Raw genomic sequence first — 13,828 nt, forward strand, 5'->3', positions numbered from 1 at the left:
AGCTATGGAAACCAAAAGCAACCAGCAGTTTTCCACCGTACCACACAGCACATGAGTGATATCCAAGATCAGCTTTGAGAATCAAGAACGGATGTGTGTGTGTCTGATTAAACAGATCAGATATTAAGTGTCCCTTGTCAGAGACTCCAGGCTCCCCTACAGCGTGTCAACTTCCATTTGCAGACCAAAGTAACAGGTCTAATTTTCCTTTAGCATACAATATAAATATGTCTACCCACAACTAAGCTTCTATATTAACAAAACTCCATGACTGAAAGGAAACTGGATGGTCCTGGATGCTTAATAAACTATTTCTATTCCTTGGATGACAATAACTCCACATATACCATTAGTTGAATTCAAAATTTCTTTATCAAATTAGGCAATAATTTTGTCGCATGCTGAATGGGACATCATATTTCCCATTTACTCTTTCTTGACCTTGAGGCATTCTAGTGATTTCAAACATGGGAAGTTTGCACAGTGGAACAACAAAATTAGCTAACTTTTAAACAGCCAGTCAAGGAACAAAACAAAACAAAAAAATCTGAATGTTATCAGCTCTTCTGAAATGCCACAATTTTGGAACAAATAATCAGCTATGCTACTAGCCACACTGATCACCTCAAATCAGAAAAAAAAAAAAGATCAAATTACAAGAAATTATTTTCCTATTCTTGCCATAACCTCCCTTCTCCTCCACAAAGACAGTGTCTTGCCAATGTGTAATGTTCTAGGCCAGCAGGTTGGGTCTCTTTGGAAATTGTTAACTGTCACCTTTGCTTACAGATGATGACAAAATATTCTGCAGAACCTGTACGACAGCATTGACAAATAGCATTATTCTATACCTGACATTAGTAGTCCTCAAATAGTTCATGATCATTTGTTAAAATACCAATTTTTAACTGTCTACAAGTGCTGTCCAACCCATCCCATTGTGCAGGGCCTGCTCTGCACCAAGGCATTTTCACTGTGTAAGTTTTAAGAAGGACCTAATGTTGCTAGACTGTGATGCTACTCGGCATATTAAAATCGAAGCCACTGCAAGCAAAAAAAAAAGCATCTTCAAAAACAGAGCTATTTCTTACTCTTTTAATCAAGCTGTAAAGTCTACTTTGTGAAAACGTGGAAGAAGAGTGTCTAATGACACCTTTTTCTTTCTTTAGGTAAAAAAAATGAACTTGTCTTTCCTTTCTAATAAACAGTATCATCTCAGATCCTCCCAGTATCTATTCTAAGGTTTAAGCACCATCACGAAGCCCACAACAATAGCTCAGTGACAGGCCTGATCGCATCAATCAGCACGTTCCAGGCAGGCTGCCTGGATTCCATGTTCCTACCTCCCTCTTGGAGGCCTGGTTTTGACCACAGTGACATCCCTGGCCGTAAGGATGAATAACCCAGTTAAGGGGAGTCCCCTTCCCTCAGACCAATTCCTTTGTAACTAAAGCCAAAACACAAAATACAAACGGCCAAAGGCAAAGTGATATGAACTCCAAGTCAATGAAACCATGACAGCAGACAGATTTCTAAATAGCAGAGGAGTGCGATTCATTTACTTACATGAAGATTCAGTGCCAAACATGGCTGGCTCCAGAGGCTGCTTTTAAAAAAAAAAAAAATTATTTTAAGAAGGAAAGATGACGAGGGTAGGGGTTAAAAAAAGAGAGAGAAGAAAAAGCACAGAGTGTGTGCCTGTGAGAGATGAGCTGGCTACACAGCAGGGGTCATGAAGCCAGACAATGCAGTCCAATCTGTGTCCAGCTGCCAGATTCTCCTCTTAGGAGCTTCGGTTTTCTCCCGTGTGACTGAAAAGCAATCTCTCCTACAGCACCAAACACTGCAGCGCTGCTTTGGAAAATCCACTAGGCATAGGAAGGCCGACGTGTCTCTTCTGGGATGCAGCGAGGCTGGGCTAGGTAGCAGCAGGGGGAGGACTCGGAGCAGCAACAGCGGATACTGCAATCCCCAGCTCTGCTGTAGCAGTAAGACAATAGCAGGGCTTATGCATACGCTGGATGACGTCAGGGACACTGCACAGACCGAGTGCGCGGCTTGAGCCAGAGCTCCAGGGGCTTCAGGGGAGCAGCACGATTCAAACGGGAATTCCTTTGTCACAAAATGCACAAGACCAAAAACCACATAGACATTCTGCCTGCCGGCAAGGTCTTCATCTTGTGACACTGCACATAAGAGACATCAAAGAAGTTGAAATACTGGCTTCACAGCAACTAACCATAAAGATATCAGGCAGGTCAGGGTTCTTGGTTTTCTGCAGCAAATGTAACTTTTCAAGGGAAGGCTATCAGAAATAAGAGAATCTCACTTTACAAGTAATTACAAGCAGCTCCTCTGTAGACTGACAGAACAAGAGCTGCACATTCAATCACAAATGTACGCATTACACACACACTCTGAGCCTACGAATACATAAGGTGTAACAGCAAGATTATGCACAAGTGCTAGCACAATGCGCCCCTAAATATTAGTAATTACACTATTTCTTCTTTTGCAACAATTCTTCAAATGTGAAAAATAGCAGCTCTAGGAATGTTACTTATCTATATACATTCAAACTACTCTGTTCCTTTGCCTGACTTGCCTTGATTTTGCCCGAAGAAAATTCCTGCCATTTTCCAGAGTAATTCAGTCGCCTTAGAAGCTGTATCCCCAGTGCACAGCTGCATGTGGACAGACATTTGCAAAGAGTGTAATACATTTCTTTTTCATTTACTCAAAGAAATGGTTGCAGGTAATATTTAGTTTCTTGAGTCAACGGCAAATAAAAGTAACCCCACATTGCCTTAGTCTTAACCTTTTTTTAAAAAAAATGAGAAAAATATAGAGGGAATTTAAAGTGAACTGTTCAACACAGCAAAAAGTCCTCTGTATATATGCATTTGTGCAATCCTAAAATCCTACACTTTTAAGATCATATACAGAGGAAGTTCAAGAAGTTTCTTCCCTACCAATTCATCCAAGGACACAACCTTTTCTACTAATTTGAATTTAGAAAAAAATTTCTTTGAATTGATACAATTTAAATATGAAATTCTGAAATCAATGTAGAACTCCAAAGTACTTACCATCTTAAAGTATCAATAGGAACTTTACTGATCAGTATAAGTAGATGTATCTCACCCTTTTGATGGATATATAATATTCCACCAAATGAATTTTCCATAATTTATCCAAGATTAAAAACTGACCTCTATATTACTAAAATGCTGAAACATAAAGAACACACTCTTGTGGGAAAGAGTACCAATAGTGTTTTTTTCCAACTATATCCCAAATACTTTACATGGACTAACTTATTTTATCCTCTTATCTTCTTCATAGAAGATAACATTTTTATTCACATTTGACAAATGGCTAAATAGTTTGTTAAATTCATGCAGGTAGTAAGTAATTTGCTGATATTCAAATCCAGGCAGTGAGGTTCCAAAGCAATACTCCCACTCTCCCTCTCAAAATATTTTTAAGAAATTGTCAAAATTACGTGGTATCTTACGGATTCAATGACGTTAAGGGACGATAGAAAACAGAAAAAGTGATAAGTGAAAAAAAAATGCTTAAAAGATAAAGCTGCCTATTAAAGGTACTATACAGTATGAGCTTCTACTACCAAATATATTACATTACTAGGTTTTCTACTTTTGCCTATACTTATAATACATTTAAATATCAGAAAGCTGAACTTATAACTTGTACTAAAGGACTATACTATTATGATGACATGAGGAAGAGAGGGAGGGGCAATCGAGGAAGGAGGAAGACTAGGGGAGAGAAGAACCCCTATAGCTACAAAGCTGCATCATGGAAAACAGATTCTTAAAAATTAAATACGGTCACCAAAGAAAAGTTTAAAATGACAGAAAAAACTTCCTGAAAACTGTAACAATACAATACAATCATTTCCAAAATAATAGGTCAAGTCAACAACCAAAGGGAGAATATTAATAACAATGTTGAGTTACAGTGGTAAAAGTGGAAAAGGGTAATACACCTCAAAATAGTTGAGCCTTAATGTCAGAAATTTGAATTGCATTTAAGATGCTGTATATGAATGGTCACTCAGATGGCAGGTGGATGTGACCATCAGCAAGGCAAGAGGGAATGTAGAATGAGGAGACAGTTCCTGGGTAAGAAATAATTTCAGAGAATAGTTTATACACAGTAACTGCTTTGCTGACTCACTCATTTTCAGCTCACATACAAGAATACATACATGTACATGGAAATGTATTTTTGAGGGCCTAGACTTCTAAGAGAAACTTACAGGCTTTAATATTTTTTAACTCTACTTTTTGGACAAGTGTAGCAGCACCAGTCCATACACTAATAAACTCAGGCATCTCGCTTGCCAGCAGAAATGACACAAATTCCACCATCTGTCTCCCATGAAAGCTTCCATAACCTGGAGGGCTGAGGTGTTTCCAAACACTTAAATTTGAACCCGCATCACTGATGGCCTAACTTTGACAAACATGATTCAGAACGTGCCATTTGCTCTAATTTTCTTCTTTAATCAGTTCAGAGAATGAATAGGACTTTCATTTTGTTGCCTAAAGCAAAATAATGTAAAGACAAGAAAACTGAAGTTCCTCACCACTCACACCTTCCCCTCAGCACTGCCCAAAACCATCATACAATGACATTCCATCAACAGAGATCTTTCCATGATCCAAGCTGACTACCATGTCTACAACACTGCCCTCCCATTATAAAGATGGTAAATCTCAGGACAAGATTAGAAACAATAGGAAAAAAAAAGCTGAATAGCCAAATTGTTATCATTACATCAGTAGACTAGTGATGAAGAAAATTAACAGTGAAAAATCTTTAAAGTCAACAATCACTTTTAAAAGAAACCCTATTCATGCATTCACTCAACCACCATTTTCTGGAAGCCTATATTCTACATTCAGGGGATCCCCTCTGAACCTCATATCCTAGTGAGTGTAACAGGCATATGGGCATTATGTTAAGTAGTGTGTGGATTATGAGGAAAGACAAAGCAGTAATTAAGTCATCACCTACATGCCATGTCAGAGTGCCTAAGTTTGAGCCCCACCCATAGGCCTGATTCCAGCTTCCTGCTAATGTGCATCTTGGCCGTCTGTCTGGGATGAGTCCTGAGCTCCTGCCCCGGCCAGGAACAGGCCTGTTACTGGCATTTGGGAACTGAACCAGCAGGTAGCATCAAGGTCTCTCTCTCCTTTCTTCTCTTTCCTTGTCTCTCCCTTTTCACTCTCTTCAATTTAAACATATATTGCTAAATTTCTCTCTCCTTTTCAAATAAAATATAAATAAATAACTTTTAAAGATAAAAAGAAAGAAGAGATATGAGAAGAAGAAATAAGAACGGGAGGCTGGCTTCTGGTAAATTATCAGGAAGATCCCCTAGGTTCCTACAATATCAGACTAATTTAATGTACTGATTATTGTGATAAGAACTTAAACTACATATCAACTCTACAATAAATACAAGTTACAAAAGTCTCATATCTGTGGATTTGTTTAAAACAACTTTTCTTTGTTCTCAAACCTCTTTTATAAGCATTCTCGAGGTCTACTTAGCCTGTTAATGTTGCATATTTTTAAATACCAATTACATATATGTAAAACATTACTTTAAAATAATGGTTAAATGTTGTAATAGTAGTATTCAAGATACAGAAAAGTGAAAGAATTAATCAATTATTCTGTTCAAGAAAATTATTTCATACCTCTGAAACAAAAATCCCAGGGTATTAATCTTATAAGGAAAGTTCGTGGAAACTTGAATTAGATTATTAAAATAAATTAGCTGTATTTGGTGCAAAAAAAAATTGAAATCTAGGGTTTTTACTTAATATGCATTTTCCATGAACTTTGTGATGACCCCATATATGGGTAAACTTGTTTAACAGAAACCCTAAAATGGGAAATAGGTATAACAAACCTATTTTTGGCAATTAACTGCCTTAAAGTATTTTACTTTCAAAAACTATTCACCACAGAAGTCCTTCAGCAAGCTCCTGGAAGTTACACAAAGATTGCATTTGCACACCATAATCAGCTGTCTTGTCCATCTACAGATCTAACTTCATACAAAACTATGGTAGATTTATTCTGAATGTACTCTGTTTCATTATAGGGAGAATGGAAAGTGGGTTTTACCCTGCAGGAGAAATCCTTCTGTCAGCAAACAATGTGACCATCATCCCGATTTTTATATTAGGATAATACACTTCTGAATTGGCTTCACAAACTTTGGGCAAAGACTTAGGTCCTTCATCACAGCTTCATCTCCCACCCACACGTCAACTTCAGATCTAAAGGAATCCCCCACTCAAACACCACTATCCACAGTTAACTTTAACTTTACTCCTTAACCTTACTCCTTAACCTTAACTTACTCCTTAACTTTACTCCTGAACCTATACTGGTGAAACCAGAAACTGAGAAAACAGCTAAGAAGTTTTCAAAAGAAAAAGATTAGCTGCCTAAGAGAAAAATTTGAGTGCATCCATATTCAGAAAATTAAAGGGAAAAACACGAATTCTCCAATTCATTTCATTATGCTATCATCATCCTAAAGATAAGGCCACATACAAGTAAAAGCCACCATAATCATGCCAAAAACACACCAACCACCAGCTCTGGACTGTACATAGTTGTGTTTTATTCTCCGGGTGGCTTAACCTGAACTCCAGTGTTTATACGTCAAACCTTTTGCCCCAGAGGGACAAATGTGGATTAATGATAGAGTGCAGTTCAAGTCCATTATTGACTATAGCCCAAATTGAAATGGGGGACAACCAGGGTAGACCTCAGAAAGTCCCTTACATGTTTGCCCAATACTAAATATATTTTATATATAAAAATCATACATAACCTAGATTTTCCTAAATGTTAGTGAACTGCTTTTCTGCTATCGTAGGCATTAAACACAGCATTTATTGTTATACATGACACTTTCTGATCATCTAGAATATCGACACCTCAGTGTGCAGTGTCTTTTTTTGGTCTGGATATATTAACATTTATCTTAATAGTATTGGTAAATGATTCAGAAGACAAATTTAACGAAATGAAACTAGTATTTATTCATGGTGATAAATTATTTGCCTAACTTTAAAAAATTTATACATATTCAGGAATAATTTTTAATAATTTTAAGGTACACATGCAACATAATTCTTACCTATAAATTGAAAAATTACTCTATGGAATTCTAAATGGCAGACAAAATCATTTAAATTAACTTTTACCTGTATAATCCATAATGAGGCAGTCGCAGGAAACTGGGTATTTTCCAAGTACAATTCTTTTAACTTCAAAATGAAACAACTCCCTGGACAGGCAAACAGTTCAGGGGAAACCTCCTGCCCCGTGACATTAAACACCCACCTAGCACCCTTATGCTTATCTAAAGCAGCAACGGCTGGGGTTCCTTTGGCTGCTCTTTTCAAGTCACTCTTAGACTCTAGGGAGAAAAAAAAAAACACACCATTTCTTCCCACTTCCTTCTTGCATTAGAAGGGCAAAACTAGGGTAAAAAAAAAAATCGAGTCTCTTATTTTTTTTAGTATAAAGAACATAAGATGAATATTTATTTCTAATACTTAATGTTACAAAGCCACACTGCCTGGGAGGAGTCAGTATTTAAATTATTAGTCATAATTTTGTCACTGTTTTAATTCATTTGACAGGATATAGGTACATTTGATCCATAGAAACACAACCAATTAATTTTAAAACAAACCTAACAAAGGTGATGGGAGAACAATTACTTAAAGCATATCTAAGACTTCCAACTCATTTATCCAAGTCTCAAAAAAGCAGTTGGCTGGAAAGGCCACACAGCCCTCACTGAAACAGACCCAGAATATAAAAGTCAATTTTCTACATATTCAAGTCAATTTTCCACATATTCTGAGCCATCTTTCCTTCCTTGTCAATTGACTTGATCTGGAGTATATCTTGCCTAGAACTTTAAATAAACCATAACAAAGGCTACTTCATCTTGACATACCTGTCTTTAATTTTCCAAAAGACCAAAAAAAAAAGGTTGTTTTTTTTTTTAAATCAGTTTTACCTATTTTTCCCCAAGAAATCTGAATGGTTGAATCTTTTACAATTTAGTTATATTGAATATCCTAAAGGATCCAATGCTGTGTGATGTTTGTGATACCAGCCTCTCACATCACAGTGCAAGTTTCAGACCCAGTTGCTCTGCTTCCACCTCAGCGTCTTGCTAATACATAAGGAAAGGCAGTGGAAGGTGGATGGCCCTAGCACATGGGCTCTTGCCACCCAATGCTGTGGGAAGGGGCGGGAACAACATATGGAGCATCCTAATCTTTCAATCTCCTTTACTCCCCTATTCTCCCCACTCTCTCCATCTTTGCCATCCTACCTTTCAAATAAATATTTTAACAATACTCTAAAATTGCAGGTATCTCAAAGAAAGTACAGTATTGAAGGTTTACAAACACTTTCTTAAAAATAGTGGAGTTGCCTGGCTCAATGGCTCAACTGGAATTCTCTACTTAAAAGCACCGGCATCCCATTTGGGCACTGGTTCATGTCTGGGGTGCTCTACTTCCCATCCAGCTCCCTGTTTATGGCCAGGAATAGTAGTGGAGGATGGCCCAAAGCCTTGGGACCCTGCACCTGCATGGGACACCCGGAAGGAGCTCCTGGCCTCTGGCTTCGGATTGGCTCAGCTCCACTCATTGCACTCCATTTAGGGAGTGATCCAGTGAATGGAAGATCTGTCTCTCCTTGTATTTGTAAATCTGCCTGTCCAATAAAAATAAATCTTGAAAAAAAAAGTAGTGGAATTTTTTGTTTGTTTTTAGAGATTTCTTTTCCACTGAAAGTTTCCTCTTAGGATAATTGCAGAGTTGACAATATTAAAAAAATTTCCTTTTTTTTTCTTAATTTTTATTGGAAAGGTGGATACATAGAAAAGAGGAGAGACAGAAAAGAAAATCTTCCATCTGTTGATTCACTTCCCAGGTGGCCACAATGGCCAGAACTGAGCCAATCCAAAGCCAGGAGCCTCCTTTGGGTCTCCCACACGGGTGCAGGACCCAAGGCTTTGGGCTGTCCTCAACTGCTTTCCCAGGCCACTTTGGGATCTCGGCACGTGCAAGGCAAAGACTTTAGCTGCTAGGCTTGCTTTTTCTAGCTCTCTCTCTCTGTCTCTTGCTCTTTCTTTCCTTCTTTACTTCCTTTCGTCTGTAAGAAGGCAGCTAAGTGGGACGTGGAGCAGCAGGGACATGAAACGGAGCCCACACAGGATGCTGGCGCTTGCAGGGAGATCAGCCAGCTGAGCCATGTGCCAGCTTCACCCTCACACACATTTTCAATACAGTATTGGAAGTAAGTATGACAGAAATCTAATATCATTCAACAAGTCCTCCCAGTAATTTTATAAAGCAAATAAGAAAGCATCTTTCAGTTATCTAATACTCAATTACCATAAACAGGGTATATTAGACCACCATTATGTTACCAGTCAAAAGCTATTGATTCTTATCAATGTTACCAGTCACTGCTGCTAAGAAGACTCATCTCAGTTCTCTATTTTTTATTTACTTTTTAATTGGAAATGCAGGTTTACAGAGAGAAGGAGACAGACCAAGAGATCTTCCACCTGCTGGTTCACTCCGTAAGCACAAACAATGGCCAGAGCTGATCCTACCTGAAACCAGGAGCCAGGAGCTTCTCCTAGGTCTCCCATATGGATACAGGATCCTGAGACTGCTCTACTGCTTTCCTCTACTGCTTTCCCAGCCTACACAAGCAGGGAGCTGGATGGGAAGCAGAGCAGCCAAGATGCAAACCAGCATCCATATGGTATCCCAGCACTTGGAAGCAAGGATTTAGCCACTAGGCCATTGAGCTGGACCTGTTTTTTTCATTTTAATCAAAGTACAAATTGGACCACTTTACACAAGCTATGAAAAATAGATGCAGTTCTTTCCCAGTAATTAAAAATAGTTAAAAATATTAACATGAGAAACAAGAAACAGATTACAAGCTTAACTGCACAGCTAACTAGTTTGATTAGGTATCTTACAATAGTAACTCATGTACGAAATTAGAGATTTTAGATTATTTCCAAGCTCTTTTCTAAATCTCTAGAACACCATGACTTTATAATGAGCTACACTATTCGTTACATCTTCCTGGCTCTTCGAAAACCAAAAGCTATTTCCATTAGTTTGTGCTCAAGACATCTGCACCTTTCATTATTCTTAAAATAAGTGGCAAATGGGCCCGGTGGCGTGGTTGCCTAGCGGCTAAAGTCCTCGCCTTGAACGCCCCGGGATCCCATATGGGCGCCGGTTCTGATCCCGGCAGCTCCACTTCCCAACCAGCTCCCTGCTTGTGGCCTGGGAAAGCAGTCGAGGACAGTCCAAAGCTTTGGGACCCTGAACCCGCGTGGGAGACCCAGAGGAGGTTCCTGGTTCCTGGCATCGGATCGGCGCGCACCAGCCTGTTGCGGCTCACTTGGGGAGTGAATCATCGGACGGAGGATCTTCCTCTCTGTCTCTCCTCCTCTGTGTATATCCGGCTTTCCAATAATAATAAAATCTTTTAAAAAAAAGATAAGTGGCAAATAACTTCCTCTCTGAGCTTTCTAGCTCTGGTTTTTTCAGAAGACCCATTGAAAAATATATTTCTTATCAGGACAAAAATTACCCTCTTAGAAATAATTCATTCTTAAAGACTTCAGTGACTCTGAGGGGAAAATGCAGTGAAATATAACACTTGGGAAGTATTTCTAGAATGTGTCTTATAAAATCTTATTCTCCAAATTGTGGAGATTCTCTAGAAGGAAAGCATGAAGTCAGATTTTTTTATTTACCATCAAGATCTGTCCGCAAAATTGCACTTTTTCACAATAATCACGATCCTAACCTGTCTGAACCACACTACTGTCAACTAGAGAGTCAAGCAGTTCTGAATTTATTCCCAGCCATTGCTACTCATAAACTGGAAAGTGTTCACTTCTAAGCCTGAGCTTTCATATCTGTAAAACAGATTCTACACCTGTTGTAATGGAAATTATATATGTATCAATGCTATGTAAATATTAAATGGGAAGATATCCACAATGTATCGCTAGATGACAAAAATTATTTACATAGTAGGAGTAATATGGTAGCACTGTGGATTTTTTTAAGCTGCCATACAGCAGAAAAATGTTCTTGAGACATTATGCTCAATGTAACAAGTCAATCACAGAAAGAAATACTACAGGATTCCACTCACATGAGGTTCCTAAAGTAGTCAAGTTCATACAGATAGAAAGTTGAATGGAAGTTTCAACAGGCTGGCACAAAGAAAGATAGCAAGTTTTGTAACAGGAATAGAATTCCTATTTTGTAAGATGACAAGAGATCTGGGGACAAGTGTTTGGTCTAGTGGTTAAGAGGCTGGGTAAGATACCAGCATCTCACAGCGAAGTACCTCTGCTTCATTCACAGTTTTGTTGCCGATTCCAGTTTTTCATCCTGGGAGGCAGCAGGTGACGGTCCAGGTGAGTGGCTTCCTACCAGCTATGCAGGAGACCTGAACCGAGTTCCGAGTTCCTGGCTCTGGTCAAACCCCAGTCATTGAGGACAACTGAGAAGTAAACCAGGAAATGGGAACCATTTCTCTTAGTTTTTCCGCATGCATGTCTTCCCCACTTCCTTCATACACACACAGAGTCAAATGTCTTTCAAAAGATCTTAAGACTAGGGCCAGTGTAACTGCTCAACCAGCTAATCCTAATCTCCAACACCAGCCTCACATATATTGGTACCAGTTCATGTCCCGGCTGCTCCACTTTCCACCCAGCTCCCTGCTTGTGTAGCTTGGGAAAGCAGTAGAGGATGGCCCAAAGTCTCGGGACCCTGTATCCATATGGGAGACCTAGAAGAAGCTCCTGGCTCCTGGTTTCAGATAGGATCAACTCCAACTGCTACAGCCATTTTGGGAGTAAACCAGCTGATAGAAGATCTTTGTCTCTCTCTGTAAAGCTTTAAAAATAAGTAACTACATCAATACATAGAAAATAAATCTTTTTTTTTTAAATGAAGACTGCATAGAAATGTGGGTGTATTCAAAACTGAAATATACACTTAAAAGTGAATAAGATGGGTCCGGGCACAGTAGCCCAGCAACTAGTCTTCACCTTGCATGTGGTGCCAGGATCCCATATGGGGGCAGATTTGTGTCCCGGTGGCCCCACTTCCCATCCACCTCCCTGCTTGTGGCCTGGGAAAGTAGTCAAGGGCAGCCCAAAGCCTTGGCACCCTACACCCACGTGGGAGACTTAGAAGAGGCTCCTGCAACCCAAAGCCTTGGGAACCTGCACCTGCTTAGGAGACCTGGAAGAGGTTCCTGGCTCCTGGCTTTGAATCAGCACAGCACTTGCCATTGTGGTCATCAGATGGAAGATCTTCCCCTCTGTCCTCCTGTCTTACATCTGACTTTGCGATAAAAATAAATCTTCATAAAATAAAAAGAGGCTACTGGCTTCTGGCTTCAGATCAGCACAGCTCAGGTCATTGAGGCCGCTTAGAAAGTGAATCATTGGACGGAAGATCTTCTTCTCTGTCTCTCCTTTCTTTATATCTCACTTCCCAATTAAAAATAAGATAATTTTTTAAAATGAATCAGATAAATATATTTTATCAGAATCAAAAATAAAATATTTTTAAGTAAAATTAATTTTACTTTTTAAATCTTAAGCATGCAACAGATATCTCTGGCAGAATTACTGCTGGCTTCACTTTCTACTTGGTACATTTATTCACTGCTGCAAAAGTAGTACAAGCTCACTAATAAGAAAAGTTAAGAAAAATCCAGTGAGAAATACACATTTTTATGTGTGAAGGAAGTCAAAAAGCTGCAAAATTAAGCAGCTAACAAAACGGTCTTAAATAAATTAAGACTAAATATTCTAATTAGGAACTGCATTTTTAATGAAGGTCAGATAACTGGTTAAAAGAATTATAAACCATTGCTAAGGTATATTTCTGCCCTTAAAGTTGTCGAGAAATATAAATTTAGGCAACACCATAAAATCTCCGAAAATACAGACAATTCAGAATGCAGGAGTATGTCACACTGTTACCATCTGGTGGCAGCACCTTTTAAACAGGAGTGTGATAAGTAGCAAAGTTTCGGGCTTAAAGAAAACTTTAAAAGTAAAGATGTAAGAAGATAATACACTCATAAAAACTGTTCTCCTTTACAAGCTTTATTGTTTCCAGTAAAATATGGACATTTAGCACAGCAGTTAAGACATACCTTGGGATACTGGCATTCCATAATAGTGTGTGAGCTGCGGCTGTGCTCCCAACTGGAGGGCTCTGCTAAAGCCCAGCCTGAGAGGTAGCAACAGCCCAAACGCTTGGGTCCTGCCATCCATAAGCAAGACCCAGACTGAGTTCCCAACTTCTGTGCTTCCCTACTTGCGGCCACAGCAGGCATTTGGGTAGAAATCAAATAAACCTGAGAATTTTTTAAACAGACACTGTCCTTCAGAAAGGCACTTTGACACTACTTAAATCACACACACAAAGAGGCAGGAAATGTCCTGGAATTCAAGAAAAATCCCTTTTTGTAAGGTTCTTAGACAACTGTGTGTGTTGTTTTCTACAGCTAGGAGACACAGGTGAATGCACTCTAAATGGTCCAACATTAGGGGTTTGTATTTATTATTAATTGAATTACTATTATTGACTTTCCCTCTTAAATAATAAAACATCTCAGACATTTCTATTTCTGGTATGCTTATTTATTTATAGCGAATAAAATATTACCTTCC

At 38.8% G+C, this 13,828-nt stretch overlaps 1 protein-coding gene across 6 annotated transcripts in view; it reads right to left on the reverse strand.

Moving 5' to 3' along the window:
• Positions 1–13,828, reverse strand: part of ST7 (suppression of tumorigenicity 7) — a 201,647-nt gene that overhangs the window by 152,002 nt on the left and 35,817 nt on the right. Inside the window, exon 1 of one of the 6 annotated variants that reach the window (XM_058655031.1) lies at positions 7,263–7,363. The exons of the other annotated variants lie outside the window; for them this stretch is intronic. Within the exon in view, the coding sequence (XP_058511014.1) occupies positions 7,263–7,275 (13 nt within the window). The 5' untranslated portion in view covers positions 7,276–7,363. Of the gene's footprint in view, positions 1–7,262; positions 7,364–13,828 lie in introns of those variants that run through there. 6 annotated transcript variants of the gene reach the window in all.

The sequence above is a fragment of the Ochotona princeps genome, chromosome 25, assembly GCF_030435755.1.
Source record: "Ochotona princeps isolate mOchPri1 chromosome 25, mOchPri1.hap1, whole genome shotgun sequence".
NCBI lineage: Eukaryota > Metazoa > Chordata > Mammalia > Lagomorpha > Ochotonidae > Ochotona > Ochotona princeps.